An 18,558-nucleotide genomic window follows, 5' to 3' on the forward strand; every position below is an offset into this window, starting at 1 on the left:
ATTTACGTGTCTGTAGTTTTTCTCGACTTCAATACAGTGCAAACATAATTAAATAGAATTCTGAAAGGGTTTCTCCAATGGTTTGTTTGTTTTGCTTGTGAGTATCAGGCTTCATCTTCCATCATTTGCCTTGTACTTAAATTTATCAAACACTCCTGTGTCATCATACTTGTCTAGGCGTTACAGTTCGAAGGAGCTTTAGCTGATGAACTATAATGAATTAACAAAGGCATTCTTTTCCTACGTTCTGTTATTTTGTTTTCTGACAACATAACGTTGAGCTGTGTTCGTCAAGTTTTCACACCAACAAAAAAACAAAACAGATAGCAAGAGGGATGAAGATGAAGAGGCTGTAGCTTAATAGAATTTTTTGAAAAGCATGATTGCTAGAAATATTAGCCAGGAAGATGGTGGTGAAACATGGGATGACATAGATGCTGGGGGGGACAGCATTGGTCGGATCCCTGCAGTTGTTGGCGGGGATGCTACTTGCACGGGCGGGGATGCTGGTGTTAATGGTAGAGTAATTTCAGATTCTGGTGCTGGAGCAAGTGCTACTGCTTTGGAAGCTGCAAAAAGCAACTTGTAAGTAGTTCAGGTATAGAACTCTCAACATAAGTATTATCTTACTGGTACAGTAACATTCAAATTTTTGTCTTCACCAATAGATAATCTTTCTTTTCAAAATCCAAGAGCAGGGGTTACCTCGTGGGCTTAAAGGAGCAGCAGCTGGAGGTGGAAGAGTTGGCACTAGAGAGACGGGACCTGCCAGTGTTCCAGTGAAACAAATTGTTTAGCCAAGGAAGGAGTGTTTGTATTAGGTTGACAAAAAACGTATATAGTTTATGTTTTAGTTTCCATATTTTTTCCCAGCAAAATTAAGAATTGTAAAGGATCCATAAATTTGCTATCACCTGGTGCTGGCAGAGGGGTCCCAGTTGCTGTAAAATACAATACAATTATCATTAGAAAGTTTAACAAACATTGACAGAACTAAAAAGATTCTCAGCAGGTAGATTTTAAGTCCTACATTTACACTGTCCCGGCACGCCACAAGCGCCGGGGAGAGAGATAGCTAGAGTACGGTTAATTGGTAGCTGAACTGGTACATTGGCTGTTAGTAGTAGACAGGCGCAATCGATGCCAGTGCTCATCAGTGACTTCAATGAACTGCAACAACTGGCAGTTGGTGGTGAGCCATTGTTGGTGCTTCCAGTTATAAAATTAACACACGGGGTGAAGCTTGATATCATCGACAAGGTGCAAGGTGTATTAATTTGCCCATTCACTGAAATTACTAGTAGAGTTGATAGCATTGCCATCAATTTGATTACTTTGAGACCCTCCATTGGTAGTTTTGAACGAGCTGCAAATCTTGTTGATTTGAAGAGTATAGAGAAGAACCGGGTTATATGGGTAGAGATAAGAAAATCATATATAGATTGGTGAGGGCAGAAGAATTGGAGGGAAATAACTTGTAGATTTGAAATGGGTTCTGGAGTTCAACAACTATAGCTAATTTCCCATGGTTGAAGGAAGCTTTTTATTTACCTCCCCGAGTCATTAAAGGACAGGAGTCCAAGTTAGGTATGTTAGGCATGCCGGTCATGATTTTAAATTTGTTTTGTTTATATATATATATCACAGCAACGTCCGTCATTGGTAGATTGCATCATTTGTCTCTGCATGTTTAACTTAGTTCAAGGGAAAGCTCAACTTGATGCCCAGCCCAGCGGCAGGTTTACTCTGGAATCGGGTGATCCGGGGTCTTGATTGATTGAGTTTGTTTTATTTAAAACTTCAGCTAGTAATTAGCTTGGAAAAAACCGTTCATCCTGCAAGGTGAATTAGATTATTAACTTATTTCAAAGTTTACTATATAAATAATAAAAAAAATAATTTATTTTTTCAATATAAAATGTATAACTTTTTAGTATATGTATTTTATATTCACTAAAAAAAAATGTGTTTTTTTAATATGAAATAAAAAAAATTAATTTAAATATTTTAACTTAAAATAATAAAATAATATCTTTATAATATGTGAGATAAAAAAAATTATGAAATAATTTTTTAAATTTAATAACGAGTAATAAGAAAATTCGAACCTTCCTTTTTGTCATGTAATGAGTAAACATATAGTATGGTTGAGCAGAATATTAAAATATATGCCGATGACAAATGAAAACCTGCCATCTTTATGTCTAGAGATGTTTAGTTATATAACAGCCCTTCGATTTAGTTAGAGTTGGTCATCCAAATATACCAACAACCTTGTCTCTGTTCCACAAGCTTTCCTGTATAAATCCATTTCCTTTCTTTTGTCTCTCACTCAAAATTCTCACCAGACATTTGACTACCACTACCAGATCCTTCGAGGCATCCAAGAACTTGCAAGAGCAGTCAATGGCTTCAAGTGGGACTCCTCTTGGTCTAGTCCTGCTCCTTATAGCCATTACATGTGGTGGAGCCATGGCTCAATCAAGCTGCACTAATACTCTCATGAGCCTGGCCCCTTGCCTGAACTACATTACAGGAAATTCAACGAGTCCGTCATCTTCCTGTTGCTCACAGCTAGGCAATGTTGTCCAAACATCACCACTATGCCTTTGCTTACTACTCAATAATAGCGGTGCCTCTTTAGGCATCAACGTAAACCAGACTCTTGCTCTGAATCTCCCCGCCTCTTGTAAAGTGCAAACCCCACCGATCAGCCAGTGCAATGGTAATCCAAATTCTTAACTCCTGCTTGTCTGTGTTATAAACAAGGTAGTTTTAGATTCATATTGACTTGACTTTACCATGGTAAAACAGCTGCCACTGCACCCACGGCTTCAGCAACTCCGCCAGTAAGCTCACCAGCCAGTTCACCTGCGGATTCATCTGATCAGACACCCGAGCCAGCTCTTACTCCATCAGCATCAAACATTCCTTCAGCTTCAGGTATGTTCAGGCTTAGCTGGATAATTACTCGATTACCATGGATTGATAAAGAATTGAAATTTGATCTTTGATCATGTGGATGAGACGAAATTTAATTTTGGCATGAACCAAAATTCATACGGCTGACAAAAATTAATTAAGCACATGCATGAAAGCACCAGTCTAAGCAATTTCTATTTATAAATATTAATAGGAACGAATTCTGAGGTCAGCTCTTATTTGATAAATGCAGGAACTGGAACTGGCTCTAAAACAGTCCCATCATCAACTGGAACATCTGATGGAAGTATTGTCAAAGCACACCTTCATTTTGTGCTCTTCGTTCTCTTTGTGGTATGGAGTGGTTCAACTGTTGCCCAATTCTGAGTCCCAAAAGTGGTTTGTGGAATTATACTTTGAAAATTGCCAGAGTGATTTGTGCCCTTTTGCATCATTGATTATGATTACCAGATACTATTTATTTTTGTACAATTCTGTTAAAGATGATTCTTGTCATCACCTGTACAGTGTGATTGTATTATTTGTTTGGTTTGCTTAATGAATAATGGAAGCCGTACTGGTTCCTTCCGAAAGCCATTGTCAACTCTTTAATCTCCAATTTTCTTAGCTCTTGAAGATAGGAACCTCTGATAAAGAACGATCAATCCCAGGAAAAATTCCCCTCAGCTATCATGAGAAAGTTCACATCACATTACAGAAATCTATAAATAGTTCACTGCAGTTTAAGTTTTAGATTACCAATTTTGTTATGCTTCCATTCTAGTTCTAGAGGATGAAGCATGCTCATCTTCTTCCGCCAGCAGATTACTGTGGAATAATGAGATTTTCAGAGAGTTGCATTGACAAATTATACGAAGTCTTAAGAATTGTGTGGAAATATGATAAGACGGGCAAAAAAGAAAAGCAGAGGAGAAAACGTAAATAAAATGAGCTCCTAGTGATTGGAACGGAGAACGGTACTTGACCAAGTGGCTTAACCTAAATAAGCCTAGCTGTAAGTCTTGGTTTCGGTTGAAGATTCAAGTGAACCCAAACTTTGACTTAAGAAAACTCTAAAATGAAATCATTTTAATATATAAAAAAAACATTTATGTTTTTTAATCTTCTAGGAGGTAGGATCTTATCAACAAATCACTAAGTTAACTTGTAGAAAAAATATCTTATAACATTATAAATGAAAGTTAATGGGTAAAACCCTATATCATTCCATCAAACTTTCATATAGTTCAGACTAATTAGTAAATGCTTTCACAAATTCTTCTATCATTAGTGAACCCATAAAATTGGGTTGGGTTTTTTACTATGCAAAACTTTTATCTTTCATGCATTCTCGCGGGTGGACTATATTTTTTTTTATTTTTAATTTAGTTTTTAAATTTTTTTTAGCGATTTAGTTCTAATTAAAAACTAATTAATTTTGATTTTTTATAAAAATATGAGATTGAAAAAAAAGGGACAGACATGAAAAAAAATCAGATCAAATATGGATAACATGCTATAAGTTTAGTAAAAAATACACTTTGATTCTTAAACTTTAAAATCAATCAAATTATACAATTTTAGTATCTTAATATTTTTTCAATTCAATTTTGATATAAATTTTTTTTTTTTTTATAATCCCTGATTGAGAAAAGAGAGAAAGAGGTTGTTGGATTCCAACGATAAAGAAAGAAAAGTATTGTTCACACCAATTTAAACCACTAAAACGAATGATATTTATGTCAAATTATTTTATTGATGAAGGCAGCTTATATTAGGTGTTTTTTTACCTTTAAAGTTTGTGAGAAAACATATTTGAGTTCTGATTAATTTTTGGATTTGGGTTGATTTCGGTTTTTAGGGTGGTTTTTTTTATTTTTTTAATATCATAAATAGATTTATCACAATTTCTAAAGTGCTTTATATGTGTTTTTAGTTTTTAATTAAACTATCTATAATTTTATCATGTATAAATACATCTGACAAGGAATACAGTTTTCTTGATTTCTTAAGCGTATAATAACATCAGATAAAATATTATCCAGAACAAAATTAGAATAGTGATCAAATTCTACAAATATTACGTTATCAAGTGATCTCCGTCTAATTTAAATAGTGTCACTTAATAATATTAAACTCTAATTTTTTGAATAAAACACAATTAAAAATAAATTTTATTTTTTTATTTTATAAAATCAAACCCAATTTAATTTATTTAACTTTAAACTGAATCTGATCTGGTTAAAATAGTAAAGAGTAACTGCACTCTATATGACTAGTGTAGCTTAATACACTTCCCACAAAGTTCATGAATTTTGTCACTTTGAGCTGGATGTCCTCTACTATACTTTTTGTCACTTTGCATTTCAAATGTAAATGGTAGTAGAGTTAATGAATAAAAAATAATATTTTATGTATTAATAAATATTTATTTTATATGATTTGTTTTAAAAATAAAAGCAATCATGAAAACAAACAGAAACTTAACCTTTCAAACTTTTTTCTTCACCGACTTCGCCATTGAAGGGTCTTTGAACCTTTAATGGGACTTACTATGTCAGTTTCCAGTTACTGCAATCACTCCACATCTTATAAATATTGTACAATTTATAAATAGTAAATCATATTATTTTTTTATCAAACACGTTAGATCTGCGTTTTAAATAAAATACTTACACAACCTCTTAAACAAAAGCATAACCAGCCACCAGCTCATTTTCAACATGAAAGCTTTATCTATCTCAGAGGATTTCCGACCTCATCCTTATGCATTTGCAACATGTACAGTTTGTCAGATCAAATTATAACGTGGATGAAGTTCTTTCCTCCACATTCTGAACCAGCCACGTTTTGTTCCTCATATTTTGGATCATACTTGCGGAAGAAATTGAAGAGTCACACCCACGGGTTATATGCATATGATTTATTTACAACCTTTTCAAGTTTGATTAATTTTTCAAGATGAGTTTCGAATGTTTCTTTAGGTGAAAATACATAAGAACCCAATTTCTTGGACATTGGTTTCAACAGTACTTGATGGACTTCAATTTATATGCTTAAGGACCAGCAACCTCCTGTCAGTTTGCATTGCTTAGTGGACTTTCTTCTAAATTTCTCGTGGGCTTTCAGCCACATGTAAACAATACTGGAGCAAGTGTGACCTTCTTCAGTTCCCATCTGATCGGATGCACAGCACATATTGTGTTCTTGATATTTCGTACAAAGTAGCCTGAGCCTCATATTCAAAGCTGGTAGTTCAAAAGCTCCACGGCTCCCAAAATTATCCAGAAATATGAAAAATTGCTGATCTCGAATCTAATTAGACAACAGTAAGTAACAATCACGAGTTCAAAAATAGTTGGCCAGCCAACCATCATGCACTTAACTCCATTGACACATCAACGCATCATCACTGGTGTCTGATAACAAAGTATGGTTGTTAAAACAAATAAACAAATAATTCGGAAATTTTCCATCAAAATTTCTATAGTAAGAAACTTAGCTTTCAAGTAGCAAGAATGGTTGAGCTTCTTGCAAAATCTCTACCAAATGCACCCCAATTTAGTAAAAGTTGGCCATCCATACATAACTACAATATTCTGTTCCACACTAGCCTCGGATTATAAATCCACTCCTGAACTCAGTCTCTTCAAACCACAGAACTGAGCTCCTGTGTGTAAACTGCCCCCGGCTAGACAAATAAAGATCCTATTCTCCTCAAATTTCTTGCTTCCTAGCTTGCCACATAATTCAGCACCTCCAAATGGCTTCAAAAGGGGTTCAGTTCAGTCTCATGCTAGTCCTTTCAATGATGCTTTGTCATGGAGCCACAGCTCAATCAGGCTGCACCACCGCCCTCATGGGCCTAGCACCATGCCTGAACTATGTTACAGGAAATTCCTCGACTCCATCATCTTCCTGCTGCTCACAGCTAGCTACTATTGTTCAATCACAGCCACAGTGTCTTTGTACATTGGTCAACGGGGGTGGATCCTCATTTGGTATTGCTATTAACCAAACCCTGGCCCTAGCACTCCCTGGAGCTTGTAATGTGAAAACACCACCAGCTAGCCAGTGCAATGGTAGAGTGTCGACTTGTGCTTGTGCTTAATTACATCTCATATTTTATAACAAGAAGATTGTTACATGTTATTAATATTTGGTTATGTTTAATCAGCTGCTAATGTTCCGGCAACTTCACCAGCAAGTTCTCCAGTGCTGAGTCCTCCAGCAGATTCTTCAGATGCAACACCCAAAGCTCCCGCTACAGTAACAACACCAAGCATTCCGGCAGGTCAATAACATTTCCGGAATTAGAAAAATTCGAGCAGTTCTATATTTTCCCTAAACAAAAATAGGCAGGCCAGCTATAATCATCACATAGGAAAATATGTGAAAGTTTTGTAGCAAAATAAATGTCAATCTCTACTGTATACATCCTGTTTCTCTAACTTGACATGTTATTTCATTGATGACTGCAGGAAGTGGATCTAAGACAGTCCCAACGTCAACAGGCACATCAGATGCGAGCATTATGAGAATGCAACTTCATCTCACAATCTTCGTATTTATCAGTGCTTTATGTGCCTCGGGCATCGTTAGATTCTGAGCTTTCTACCTACAAAGAATCGCCAGAGCTTGTTCTCCCAGTTTGCTACTACATTTTCACTTGTAACTATGTGGGGTTTGCATTGTTGCTGTTTTATGTTGCATCTGTTGTTTGATTGTCGAAATTTGTGAGAATGACAAGCTACCTCTGTCCTTGCATCTGAAAGTATGAAGTGAAACATGAAATTTTTTACAGCTTACAAGATACAGTGTCTAGTTATCTGAAATTGAGAAGCTACAAAAATGTTGAGAAACAACTAAATATTTATGGATTAGCAGACAATGAAACTAATTACAGAAACTGCTAATTCCTAGAAGAACAGAGTTAAACATTGCTAAAAAAAAGAGAGAGCGTTTCAGATTCAATGATCGGGTGTTATGTCTTGCAAATTTTACCACAACAAATTAGTATACTCAAGTTATTGCCTTAAAGCGTATTTGAAATTCAAGTTACCATACAAATTGCAGAAAATTTATCCTGGTTAAGTTATGTAAATAGCTTTGGCATATGAATAGGAGGATTTTCTAAAATATAAACATTCAGTATTAAGATAGAAAATTAAAAGCTATCCAAAATCATCCTTTCACGATTCATCCATTCATCCATTAGCCATCCATATTTTGACCATGAGTGGCATAATGGACACTAAAGCATTAAAGTATACATACAAGATAGCATTTTTTTTATTGTTCTTAAGAAAGTTGGTGTGCTATATAGAGGGCATTCAGCTTAGTTTTAGGCCAACTTCGGCATCTGATTTATGTGGTGTAGATTCTGCACTGAAAGGCAATTAAGCTGAACGAACCAGAGAGACACACTAGTTCAACTTCATTAAAATAAAGGGAAAATGTAGGAGAGTTGTTTACCAAAGATTCTGATATAGAGTAGGAAAAGTTGGCAAACCATATTAGCCAGCTGCCAACCTTTTGTTCGCAATCTTCCCCTGTATAAATTAACCTCAGCCTTTTCATCCCCAACAAGCCAAAGAAAACATTCTTCTCTCTACATTTCTAAATCATTGTTGCCAAGAACTTTCATAGAATTGACCCGATGGCAGTTAGATGGATGGAGGTTATGCTTGCTATAGCCCTTGTCGGAACTTTGTGGGCAGGAGCTAAGGCACAATCATCTTGCACCAATGTGATCATAAGCATGTCCCCATGTTTGAACTACATAACAGGAAACTCATCGACGCCGTCTTCATCATGTTGTACACAGCTTGCTAATGTGGTCAAGTCGCAGCCTCAATGTCTATGTGAGGTCGTCAATGGCGGTGCCTCCTCACTTGGAGACAATGTTAATCAGACTCAGGCTCTGGCCCTCCCTGGTGCTTGCAATGTTCAAACTCCCTCTATTGGCCGCTGTAATGGAAAGCAAGTGCAAGCAATCCAAGCTCTAATATCATTTCATTTCAATGCAAATAGCTAATTCATTTTATCATCTGTTCGAACAGCCTCTTCGCCCACAGATTCTCCATCAGGAACACCAAATTCTCCTCCTGTAGGTACAAGATTCAATCAAGTTTTCCAATTATGTTACCAAATCTCCAATTTGCGACACGATTTTACGCACAGCATAGTTTTATTTTTTATTTTTTTTACTTCTAGTACCAGGACCACTGGACAAGACTCCATTTTTATTACTTTTTTGTGTGTTGAGTGCAGGAAGTGGATCTAAGACAGTACCATCAACGGATAATAGAACATCAGATGCAAACTCTACAAAGTTGATGGTGTCTCAACTCTTCTTCCTGCTCTTCATCACGTCATATGCTTCGACCCTGGTCACCATATGATCTCTTGCTACCATGTGTACTGTTATACTGTTACTGTAACATGGGACTCAGAATATTCATTTTGTTTTGGCATGAGTGAGTCGTGCGCGTGTAAGACATAGCATAATTCTTTTGGGGGTGCATTTTTGGAGTTGATCATATGTATACTCCTATTACCAATAAATAAAAGATTCTTGGTTTTTCATACTGCTCTGGAGATTAATTAGAGGCGAAATTTGCTTACTGAAGTTGGTGTCGCATACAATTCGAGGCAACTCTTTCAAGTAATTGGTAATTGCTTCGGGTAATGTTTGTTTTTGTATTGTAAAAGTATTTTAAAAATATATATTTTTAAAAAAAATTTGTTTATTTTTAAGTTATTTTGATGTATTGATATAAAAATATTTAAAAAAAAAACAAAAATTATTTTAAAAAACAACCAATCATACTCTTTAATATCCCCAAGTATCTTTATTGATATCAAAATGAAAATTTAGGTCGTGTGAAATAAAAATTTCATTAGTATATGATATAAATAGAAAATTAATGTTAATGTTACTTATTATTTTATACCTTATTAGTTTGGATTAAATCATTTATATTAATTGAAAACAACATTACAATTTGTATGATACATATGTTAAATGATTCAAATTAAACAAAAAATAATATAATTATAAGAGAAGATGAAGTGAGGTGTCATTGTTCACTTTATTCTAACATTATATCTTTAATCTACATACAGACATACATATATATATACATGCATGCATGCATGCATACATACATACATATATATATAATATTAAAAATATTATTTTATTTTTAATAAATAAAACAAAATAAATATATTTATTAACAGTACATAAAAATATCAAGCAAAAGATATTGGCAATTAACAGGAAGCAAATTATCAAGCAAGCAAGAAATAGTCAGATATGTTTGACTAATAAGCCATAAGCGTGTTCCAGTAAATTTGTTACAGTGAGAGTACTGAATCAACGGCAATCATTTGGCCAGAGGAGAGTCCGTTAAATTACCGACTTCAGAATTTAGATAGCGGGTCATTATGGTCATTCAAGCAACAAAAGATATACATCATGACTATCCATGATGTCATGCGGTAATTTTTAAAAATATTTTTTTTAATTTTTTAAAAATTATTTTTAAAATTAACACATTAAAATCATTTAAAACATATAAAAAAAATAATTTTTTTTAAAAATTAATTTTAATCAATGTAGCAATCATAATTTAAAACATGGCCACCAAAATTTCTAATTCAAAACTTCAACTCAGATTTAAATTGGTTTCAATTTAAATTAATTTTAATATTAACTTGATAAAATTTAATTAGATTATAATAAAAATAATAAAATATTATTTAAGAATAATAATAGACTTAACACATAAATTAATTTAATAGTCTAAAATTATTTTAGATATCAATTATGTGTTTGGTTTTATGATACCAATTCTTTTATAAAGAGTTTTTTATTTTAAAATATTTTAAAAATAAATTTTAAAAAATTATTTAATTTTTTATATAGGGATGCCAAGATAATCAGAAATTATTAAAAATATATAAAAAAAATAAATTAAAAATATATAAAAAAATAATTTTAACAAAAACAAATGGAAAAGGAAATACAGTGCCGACAGCACCTTCCTTTTCTAGTAGTTTTTATTTATTTTCTCGATACAATGATGTGATGTTTCTTTATTGTTTTCTCTTCAAGCACTCTTTATTTCAATTCGGAGGAGGACTTAATGCTTAAGTTTCTTGGGGCCGTAACAAATGACTTTACAATTGAATTAACCGGCGCCGGAACCTCCAGAAGCGCATGCAATTCGAACAATCGGCACTGTTTCTTTGTTCTTTTCTCCTCATGCACTAAAAAATTATAACCGGGAAGTCCAAGCGCGTTGCCTTGCTGAGACCTCCAATCACTCACAGCTCCTCGGCAACTCCATTTTTTATCGGGAAAGTTGCACTGTAACATAACTAGATGTTCACGTGAATTTTTTTCTTTTCCTGCTTCTTATGGACAATTTACTTTCTGTAGATGACTGTTCACGTAAGTAACCATCTAATCCATGACCCGCAGAAGATAAATGGAAACAATGCATGACAGCAGAACGAAATCAAAAGCCAAGATTATTCTTCTGCCCCTGCCGTCAAATTTCAACAGGGAAATGGTTCCTGGGAAATAATTAAAATAATTAAAAAAAAGATATGTGATCCTGCCAAGATTATTTCTCCGCGTTTGTGTGTATGTTTGTTTAAAAATGTGTGCTTCACACTTCATGAAAAAACATGTAATGTGATGCACCTGGTGAAATATGTCATCAGCATGTACTACAGGCTCTTCATGCTGTGCGCCGCACCTCACAACTCACAACCGACCATTTTACAGCAGTTCTAATATCAACTATTGATCATTGACTATTGATAGCCACCATTGTTGAATGAGCTAGAGTTGGTGGCCACCAATATTGACAACAAAGCAAGAAGAGCCTCCATGAATGCCTATAAATGGAGACATATGTGAGAGAGCAAAATGAAAAAAAGAAAAGAGCCAAAAATGTGATAAATATAGGAGAAAGTGGGCTGCCATTGCAGCACTAAAAAGAGAGAAATAGAGTGAGGTTGAGAGTTGTGAAAGAGGGGATGATTCCTCCTCCTCTATTGTTGTAAATCTTGTACTCTCCCTGCATAATGCAATGGCTTCTCCCGTGGATGTAGGCGGTTTTGCCGAACCACGTTAAATATTGTGTGTGTCAGTGTGCTTGGCCTCCTATGAGCAAATATCAGTACATCACTGGTCGGAATTCCCAACAACAACTCACAACCGACCATTTTACAGCAGTTCTAATTTGAAAAAAAAAAAAATATATTTTAAATTAATATTTTTTTTATTATTTTGATGGCTTGATATTAAAAATAATATTTAAAATAACTTACTTTAAGAAATTAGATAGAAACCATAAATGAATTCTTATTTTTGTCATCTAAAAAAGGGAGAAGGAGAAATAGTTAGCAATCACCTCAGATCCATTTCCAATGGGTATTAATTATCTTATTTGATAATCTAAAGTCGCACGGTAGACTAATACCAGAGATGTGATGAGTTGCTCCAAACAATTTGTCAAAGCCTTGACATACAAGTTAAGAGAGGGCCCGAGGTGGGAACACTAATCATATAATTAAGCTTCTTAAACCAAAGATCAACAAAATAAAAACAAAACACATTTTCTTGGCGCATTTCAACCACGTGTCGACCAAAGATTGCTATTTAATTTTAATTAATAAAAATGGACCCAGAAATATCCTCAAAGGCCTGCGTTCTGGTTTAGACTCTAGGGTAAGCACGAATCAATAAAAAGACTTGAAAATAAACATATAAATAAAAAAATAAAACGCTAAAGAAAATCACAAAAACGCCCATCAAGAACTGTGTGTTCTTTTCTTTCTTTCTTTCAGTTTTAGCTGTGAAGGTCTCTCTTGTAGGCAAACTTACGCTACTTTTGATTTCTCTGTGCGTGTAGAAATCTAAGCAACAGAGCCCCGAATCTTATTGGGTTTCAGGTAAAGCATATTGTCTTTCTATTGTGCAAGCAGAAGGAAATTAACTCATTTTTTGTTTTTTTGTGACAGAATTTGACGGTGATTTGCTGAAATCTTGATTTGATTTTGAAATTAATTAATACCCATTATTGTTTGTGGTGAACTGGAAGTGGGTTTGGCGTTTGAAGTGAAGAACGTTCTGTCTGGTTATTTTTGGGTTATATTACTTGTTTCTGAGGCTGAATTTAGCGCCTTTGTATTTTGATTTTCTTTGTCGTGCGTTTAATTGGTTGATGAGTTTTAGTAGACCTTGGCATAAATTCGATACAAGTGTGCCTGGCTTTGATGTCGAATTTTTTTTTTTTTCAAGAAACTATAGGTGATATTGCGAGTTGCATTGGTTCTTGTGTTGGATATTCATAAATGTGTGTGAGGTATAACTAGAACTAAGAAGGGCTTTGATGGTGATTTGCATGTCTTAAGATACTTGGGGTTCAGCATTTATTAATCAAGAGGACTTTGAGCTTTCTTCCATTGGATTTCTTAGTTTATGTTCCAAGGTTTTAGGACTTTTGAGAATTTATTAATTTATGTTTAGCTAGTAAACTCTTTGATGCAGACACGTGAAATGAGATTTGTGGTATTCGATGTTCCATTTCCTCCTTCCACAAAATTGTTATCTCAAATGCTTCTATGATTACCTGTGTTAAGTTAGTTTGTGTGTGGAATCAAATAAATTATGAATTTATGGTGCATTTCAATGAATCTGCTCAAGAATATGGAGAAAATTGCAAAACCAGATTGCTTATCACAGTTCAATTTTTGACTGTGACATGTGAAAGTGAAAACATGTGGTCATATTCTGTCATCGATTGAAGTTCACTGACTTATCTCTTTATCAGGAAAGATGTCTAACAATCTTAGTGTGAATGTGTTATGATCTTGGTGATCCATGGAATGAAATTGCTTATGAGGATTTCGCTTGTTGCCTGGGGCGTTCTTTTATCTGTTTCTTACTTTGTGTAATGCTTGTTGTCCATCCTTTGATAATACCTTTAGTTACTTATTGCAGGCAATTTTGTGTTTTTTTTTTTCCCAGACAGTGTTTATATGTAGGATCAGGTCCATCTCAATGCCCAGAAACTTGTTTCTTAGACAATTCTTCTTATCTGGGATTATCAATTTCTTTGGGTTTCCTTGTAAAGCAATTATGACTCAACACATTACCACACAAGCACACACCCTTATAGTGTAATCATGACTAATGTCTGGTAAGCCTATGCTCTGAGCAGGAGAAATCGGATACCTTCTAGTCTAGGTTGAATTTGTGATGGGTTTTCACTTGTTTCTTTTTGGTCTGGCTATTTCAATTATAAAAAGTTTTTTGTTGAGGAATTCTGATTTGGCACTGTATTTTTTATGCTTTTTTAAATTTAATAAAATTTGAACATTGATGGTAGAAAAGAGAAGGCTAGGTTGCCACCTCATATTAATTTTCATGATAATACTTCTGTATGTATGAAAAGGCATACTCTTCAACCTTTAAAGATGATACAGCTACCTGGAAACAAATAATTGCTTCTAGATATTGATTTCAGGTGTTAGCAGACACTCATTTACAATTTCACATACCAAAACAAGTGATTGAACGTAGTCCTATTTAATCTTTATGTTCTGGATTTCTTTTCCTTTTTTGTCCAATATAATTCTGTCGCCATTCTGTTTGATGATGGTGGTGCCTATTTAAAGGATGAGTTTTATCTTCCAAGTGCTTTAGAGTGCAAATGAAAAGACAACTGTAATAATTTTATTTTCATCAAGAACTGGATGCACCTTTACTAGTACATTGATTTTGAAATTCGAGAACCATGAATTGATTCATATAACCATGTCCTTGCCTTTTTTTTTTGTCAGATAGCTTTTGCATTGCTGTCATCAGTATAGCAAAAAATCAGCAGTGAAGAAATTATATGAAACTGATGCAACAGTGGTTAGTATGTCTGAACTGATTGAAGGTCTTCCAGACGCTGTTGCCATCAGGTGCATTGCACGGGTTCCCTTCTACCTCCATCCCAAGTTAGAGGTTGTTTCTCGTTCATGGCAAGCTGCTGTGCGTAGCACTGAGCTGTTTAAAGCCCGGCAGGAGGTTGGTTCAGCTGAGGATCTGCTATGCGTGTGTGCCTTTGATCCTGAGAATTTGTGGCAGCTTTATGACCCTCTCCGAGACCTTTGGATTACCCTTCCTGTTCTCCCTTCTAAGATCAGGCACCTTGCGCACTTTGGTGTTGTCTGTAGTGCAGGAAAGCTATTTGTGCTTGGTGGTGGTAGTGATGCTGTTGACCCATTAACTGGTGATCAAGATGGAAGCTTTGCAACAAATGAAGTGTGGTCATATGATCCTGTATTACGAGAATGGGCAGCACGTGCATCTATGCTGGTGCCCCGAGCAATGTTTGCATGCTGTGCTTTGAATGGAAAAATTGTTGTTGCTGGTGGTTTCACCAGCTGCCGAAAATCAATTTCTCAAGCAGAAATGTATGATCCAGAGAAGGATGTTTGGGTCCCGATACCTGATCTCCATCGAACTCACAATTCTGCATGCTCTGGAGTAGTTATGGGGGGGAAGTTGCATGTCTTGCATAGGGGCTTGTCAACAGTACAAGTTTTGGACAATATAGGGTCTGGGTGGACCGTTGAGGATTATGGCTGGCTCCAAGGTCCAATGGCAGTTGTTCATGATGCTCTTTATGTGATGAGCCATGGACTAATTGTCAAGCAGGAAGGGAAAACCAGGAAAGTGGTAGTTTCAGCATCTGAATTCCGGAAAAGGATTGGATTTGCAATGACAGGGTTAGGAGATGAGATGTATGTGATTGGAGGGGTGATTGGCCCTGATCGATGGAATTGGGATATCAAGCCAGTGTCTGATGTTGATATCTTGACAGTTGGGGGTGAAAGACCAACATGGCGCCAGGCAACTCCAATGACACGGTGCCGAGGAACAATCCGTGGTTGTGCACAGCTGAGAATTTAATCCTGTTTGTTCTTGTTGTTTCTTTTATGTGAAAAGCGTGCCCTTGTTAAGGCATCGGTTCCTTCCTACTGGAGACAAGGAATGTAAATCTTTCACTGGCTATCCCGTTTTATCCGTGAGCCATAATCTTTGCCTCTATTTTCTGTTAGCTTAGGAGTTTTTGAGGGAAACTTCCATTTGGAAGGCAAAGCTGAATGTATTGAATCAGTTTTAACAGCAGCAGTGGTACATGAAATTTGTTTAGCAGCATGCATGACAATTAACGAACCATTTGTTCTTTTTAATCTGCACAAACTGTATCTGCTGGTTTCTTGTTATTCTTTCCACTCAATATTCTTGTAGATGAAAATCTGTGCTCGTTGACTAGCTCTTTCTCTTAAGTTTCCTGGGCTCGAGCGCAGTAGTGCCCCCATGATCTGAAAAGCAAAACCCTCCTCCATTGACAATGGGTTGATTTTCGTTGTGCTTAAAAGTAATCTCTGACTATGCGTTATCTAATGCAATTACGGTGCGCACATGACGGGACAAGTCAGACCTGGCATCATTGTGTAATAAATCCGTTAAATCTGGATAGGCCCAATACATAAAACAAATATGCTTCAGTGAGCAGATATACTTTTTTCTCAGGGCCGTGCAGTTAAACCCTGAAAGGTGAAACATTATGAGCAACAACTGTTTAACAGGAGCAAAAATGGACACTCAAGTTGGAGGAGGAGAAAACAACGGAGACGTAGAGGTAGCTCCGGCCCTAATTTCAGTTCAGCCGTCCCAGGATTCCTTCGCTGTCGCAGTCGGGCCAGACCTCCGCGTCTTCGACTTCCGGTAAGAAATCATCACGACAATTCTGCATGATTTGACCCAATCAGAATTCATAGTTGCAAAATGAAATACATGGAATTTTGGAATTTAACTCATTGTATGGATTTTCTGAAAAGAGAGGGGGTTGTGGGGTTACATTGGTGGATGAAACTGGAGAGGCATTTCTTAAGGATTCTATAATTGGAAGCTGTTTATATCAGTTGGTGATGATAAACTTGTCAATATTTGGTCTACTGGTTCTTGGCGCTGCATTGCTTCCGTGCATGTTATTTTATTCTTTGAAGTTTATGTTTTCTAGACCTTGATATGGGATATTTCTTGGGTGGATTTCCTCCTGAATAATGCCAAGAGTAAAATCTGATGCATGTCGTGGCTGAAACTTGGGAATTATTTCTTGTAGCGTTTGCTTGATAACTTGTCAATATTTGGTCTACTGGTTTTCGGCGCTGCATTGCTTCCGTGCATGTTATTTTATTCTTTGAAGTTTATGTTTTCTAGACCTTGATATGGGATATTTCTTGGGTGGATTTCCTCCTGAATAATGCCAAGAGTAAAATCTGATGCATGTCGTGGCTGAAACTTGGGAATTATTTCTTGTAGCGTTTGCTTGATACCTGTGTTTGGAACAGGTGCTCTGAGAAGAGAGTGAGTGTAGTTGCCATTTATGATGGAATGCATGCTTGTTTTGCTGACAAATTCGGAGCTGTTGGGAGGTGGATCTGCATGGACTTGATGGAAACGAGTCATTGGAAGATCCAGAGTTTGAATCCGCAGAGAAATGTTCATATCAAGATTTCTACTACTCGTGGGCTCGGACCCAACTCGGTATTCAAGTGGTATATGGCAATCGCAATTGTAGTGTAGACAGCAAACCATGTGCCATATAGAGTTGATTCTACAGCCCACACAACATTCCGAGCTTCTCAGGTGCCTCTTGTCGTGATAACATGCTATCTTTACGTTATCACTTAGCAAATAAACTATGAACTTCTCCAGGCCTGTCTCGAATCTCACGGGCTAGGAGCCGTTTGGGTTGTAATTTAACCTGCTGTTCTCTTGCAGGAAAGGGACCATCAAGGGTGGGATCGGAAGAAGGAAGAAGGAAGATCATAATAAAAAAAAATATTAAATATGGGTGGCGTGATAAAAAATTCAGGAAAAATATACTTAAATTCTTAAACTTCAAAAATAAAATAAATTATACAATTCAAATCCTTCTAAATTTTCAAAAAAAATAATTTTTTATACAAAAATTTATTTTTATTATTTCTTAATTTTTGATTAGAGAAAGAAAAAAAAATAGGTTGCCAGATTCCAACAATGAGAGAAAAAGTCATCATTAAAGTCATTCCTTATCACCATTTTTTTTTTTTATATATTCACAAGTTTCACAAGACAAGAGGTTACTGTTTAGAGTCTCACTATTTGTTGAAAAAAATATATTTAAGATGAGAATAACAAATCTAACCATTTTGATTTTAGGTTTTTAGACCCTTCTCCAAGATTTTGAACTTGGCTGGACTTTGAAATTTTAGACCTTTTTTTCAATATTTTTGAGTTGATTGATTGATTTATGGATGTTTGAAGGGTATTAATAAAATGTTTTTGAGTTGAAATAACTTAGAAATTAAGTTTTTTAACAATAAAAAGAGGTTGCATTGATTTTCTGCCCACCATAGTAGTCAAATAATTTAATATGTTGTTTGATTAAGTTAAAAATTATTTTAGATTAACAAGATTTAACAAACACAACTCAATAAATATTTCACTAATTAAAAAAAGAAAAAAAAATAGGTTGTTAGATTTCAACAATGAGAAAAAAAAGTCATCAT

General features: G+C 35.3%; 6 protein-coding genes across 9 annotated transcripts; 5 read left to right on the forward strand and 1 right to left on the reverse strand.

The window, feature by feature from the left end:
- Positions 1 to 216: 216 nt before the first annotated feature.
- LOC105126827 (classical arabinogalactan protein 9-like) lies at positions 217 to 1,427 on the reverse strand. Its single transcript, XM_011027834.1, has 4 exons — positions 1,031 to 1,427; positions 915 to 941; positions 706 to 765; positions 217 to 569 (listed from the first exon to the last, which is right to left on the reverse strand). The coding sequence occupies exons 1-4, from the start codon at positions 1,347 to 1,349 to the stop codon at positions 358 to 360; spliced, it is 618 nt and encodes a 205-aa protein (XP_011026136.1). The 5' UTR covers positions 1,350 to 1,427; the 3' UTR covers positions 217 to 357.
- An 898-nt stretch (positions 1,428 to 2,325) lies between these two features.
- LOC105126828 (non-specific lipid-transfer protein-like protein At2g13820) lies at positions 2,326 to 3,526 on the forward strand. Of its 2 annotated transcripts, none has more exons than XM_011027835.1 (3): positions 2,326 to 2,725; positions 2,815 to 2,943; positions 3,176 to 3,526. In XM_011027835.1, exons 1-3 carry the CDS (start codon positions 2,407 to 2,409, stop codon positions 3,307 to 3,309), a joined length of 582 nt encoding a protein of 193 aa, XP_011026137.1. In that variant the 5' UTR covers positions 2,326 to 2,406; the 3' UTR covers positions 3,310 to 3,526. The 2 variants fall into 2 exon arrangements, with proteins under 2 accessions (XP_011026137.1, XP_011026138.1); XM_011027836.1 differs by having other exon boundaries at positions 3,182 to 3,526.
- A 3,033-nt stretch (positions 3,527 to 6,559) lies between these two features.
- Positions 6,560 to 7,733, forward strand: LOC105126831 (non-specific lipid-transfer protein-like protein At2g13820). 2 transcript variants are annotated; one of them, XM_011027838.1, is made up of 3 exons: positions 6,560 to 7,004; positions 7,100 to 7,216; positions 7,401 to 7,733. In XM_011027838.1, exons 1-3 carry the CDS (start codon positions 6,686 to 6,688, stop codon positions 7,529 to 7,531), a joined length of 567 nt encoding a protein of 188 aa, XP_011026140.1. In that variant the 5' UTR covers positions 6,560 to 6,685; the 3' UTR covers positions 7,532 to 7,733. The 2 variants fall into 2 exon arrangements, with proteins under 2 accessions (XP_011026140.1, XP_011026142.1); XM_011027840.1 differs by having other exon boundaries at positions 7,404 to 7,733.
- A 615-nt stretch (positions 7,734 to 8,348) lies between these two features.
- LOC105126830 (non-specific lipid-transfer protein-like protein At2g13820) lies at positions 8,349 to 9,514 on the forward strand. The gene is made up of 3 exons (XM_011027837.1): positions 8,349 to 8,900; positions 8,985 to 9,035; positions 9,196 to 9,514. The coding sequence occupies exons 1-3, from the start codon at positions 8,582 to 8,584 to the stop codon at positions 9,324 to 9,326; spliced, it is 501 nt and encodes a 166-aa protein (XP_011026139.1). The 5' UTR covers positions 8,349 to 8,581; the 3' UTR covers positions 9,327 to 9,514.
- Positions 9,515 to 12,634: 3,120 nt separating this feature from the next.
- LOC105126832 (F-box/kelch-repeat protein SKIP30-like) lies at positions 12,635 to 16,177 on the forward strand. Of its 2 annotated transcripts, none has more exons than XM_011027841.1 (2): positions 12,635 to 12,894; positions 14,788 to 16,177. In XM_011027841.1, the coding sequence occupies exon 2, from the start codon at positions 14,870 to 14,872 to the stop codon at positions 15,905 to 15,907; it is 1,038 nt and encodes a 345-aa protein (XP_011026143.1). In that variant the 5' UTR covers positions 12,635 to 12,894; positions 14,788 to 14,869; the 3' UTR covers positions 15,908 to 16,177. The 2 variants fall into 2 exon arrangements, with proteins under 2 accessions (XP_011026143.1, XP_011026144.1); XM_011027842.1 differs by having other exon boundaries at positions 14,792 to 16,177.
- A 98-nt stretch (positions 16,178 to 16,275) lies between these two features.
- LOC105126971 (uncharacterized) lies at positions 16,276 to 17,629 on the forward strand. Its single transcript, XM_011028031.1, has 4 exons — positions 16,276 to 16,729; positions 16,845 to 16,884; positions 16,917 to 16,987; positions 17,356 to 17,629. Exons 1-4 carry the CDS (start codon positions 16,569 to 16,571, stop codon positions 17,588 to 17,590), a joined length of 507 nt encoding a protein of 168 aa, XP_011026333.1. The 5' UTR covers positions 16,276 to 16,568; the 3' UTR covers positions 17,591 to 17,629.
- Positions 17,630 to 18,558: the final 929 nt, after the last annotated feature.

Source organism: Populus euphratica, unplaced genomic scaffold (genome assembly GCF_000495115.2).
Source record: "Populus euphratica unplaced genomic scaffold, PopEup_1.0 scaffold30.1, whole genome shotgun sequence".
NCBI classification, from domain to species: Eukaryota; Viridiplantae; Streptophyta; class Magnoliopsida; order Malpighiales; family Salicaceae; genus Populus; species Populus euphratica.

Bases quoted from the DNA above. Each gene is read 5' to 3' on its own strand.
- LOC105126827 (XM_011027834.1), bottom strand. From the start codon at position 1,349: ATGGAGGGTCTCAAAGTAATCAAATTGATGGCAATGCTATCAACTCTA. The intron at 766-914 runs GTGATAGCAAAT...GAACACTGGCAG, and splicing joins GACCCCTCTGCCAGCACCAG to GTCCCGTCTCTCTAGTGCCA. The intron at 570-705 runs GTAACCCCTGCT...TGCTTTTTGCAG, and splicing joins TGCTCCTTTAAGCCCACGAG to CTTCCAAAGCAGTAGCACTT.
- LOC105126828 (XM_011027835.1), top strand. From the start codon at position 2,407: ATGGCTTCAAGTGGGACTCCTCTTGGTCTAGTCCTGCTCCTTATAGCC. The intron at 2,726-2,814 runs GTAATCCAAATT...ATGGTAAAACAG, and splicing joins ACCGATCAGCCAGTGCAATG to CTGCCACTGCACCCACGGCT. The intron at 2,944-3,175 runs GTATGTTCAGGC...TGATAAATGCAG, and splicing joins AAACATTCCTTCAGCTTCAG to GAACTGGAACTGGCTCTAAA.
- LOC105126831 (XM_011027838.1), top strand. From the start codon at position 6,686: ATGGCTTCAAAAGGGGTTCAGTTCAGTCTCATGCTAGTCCTTTCAATG. The intron at 7,005-7,099 runs GTAGAGTGTCGA...ATGTTTAATCAG, and splicing joins ACCAGCTAGCCAGTGCAATG to CTGCTAATGTTCCGGCAACT. The intron at 7,217-7,400 runs GTCAATAACATT...CATTGATGACTG, and splicing joins AACACCAAGCATTCCGGCAG to CAGGAAGTGGATCTAAGACA.
- LOC105126830 (XM_011027837.1), top strand. From the start codon at position 8,582: ATGGCAGTTAGATGGATGGAGGTTATGCTTGCTATAGCCCTTGTCGGA. The intron at 8,901-8,984 runs GAAAGCAAGTGC...CTGTTCGAACAG, and splicing joins CTCTATTGGCCGCTGTAATG to CCTCTTCGCCCACAGATTCT. The intron at 9,036-9,195 runs GTACAAGATTCA...TGTTGAGTGCAG, and splicing joins ACCAAATTCTCCTCCTGTAG to GAAGTGGATCTAAGACAGTA.
- LOC105126832 (XM_011027841.1), top strand. From the start codon at position 14,870: ATGTCTGAACTGATTGAAGGTCTTCCAGACGCTGTTGCCATCAGGTGC.
- LOC105126971 (XM_011028031.1), top strand. From the start codon at position 16,569: ATGAGCAACAACTGTTTAACAGGAGCAAAAATGGACACTCAAGTTGGA. The intron at 16,730-16,844 runs GTAAGAAATCAT...TTCTGAAAAGAG, and splicing joins CTCCGCGTCTTCGACTTCCG to AGGGGGTTGTGGGGTTACAT. The intron at 16,988-17,355 runs GCATGTTATTTT...TGTTTGGAACAG, and splicing joins TGGCGCTGCATTGCTTCCGT to GTGCTCTGAGAAGAGAGTGA.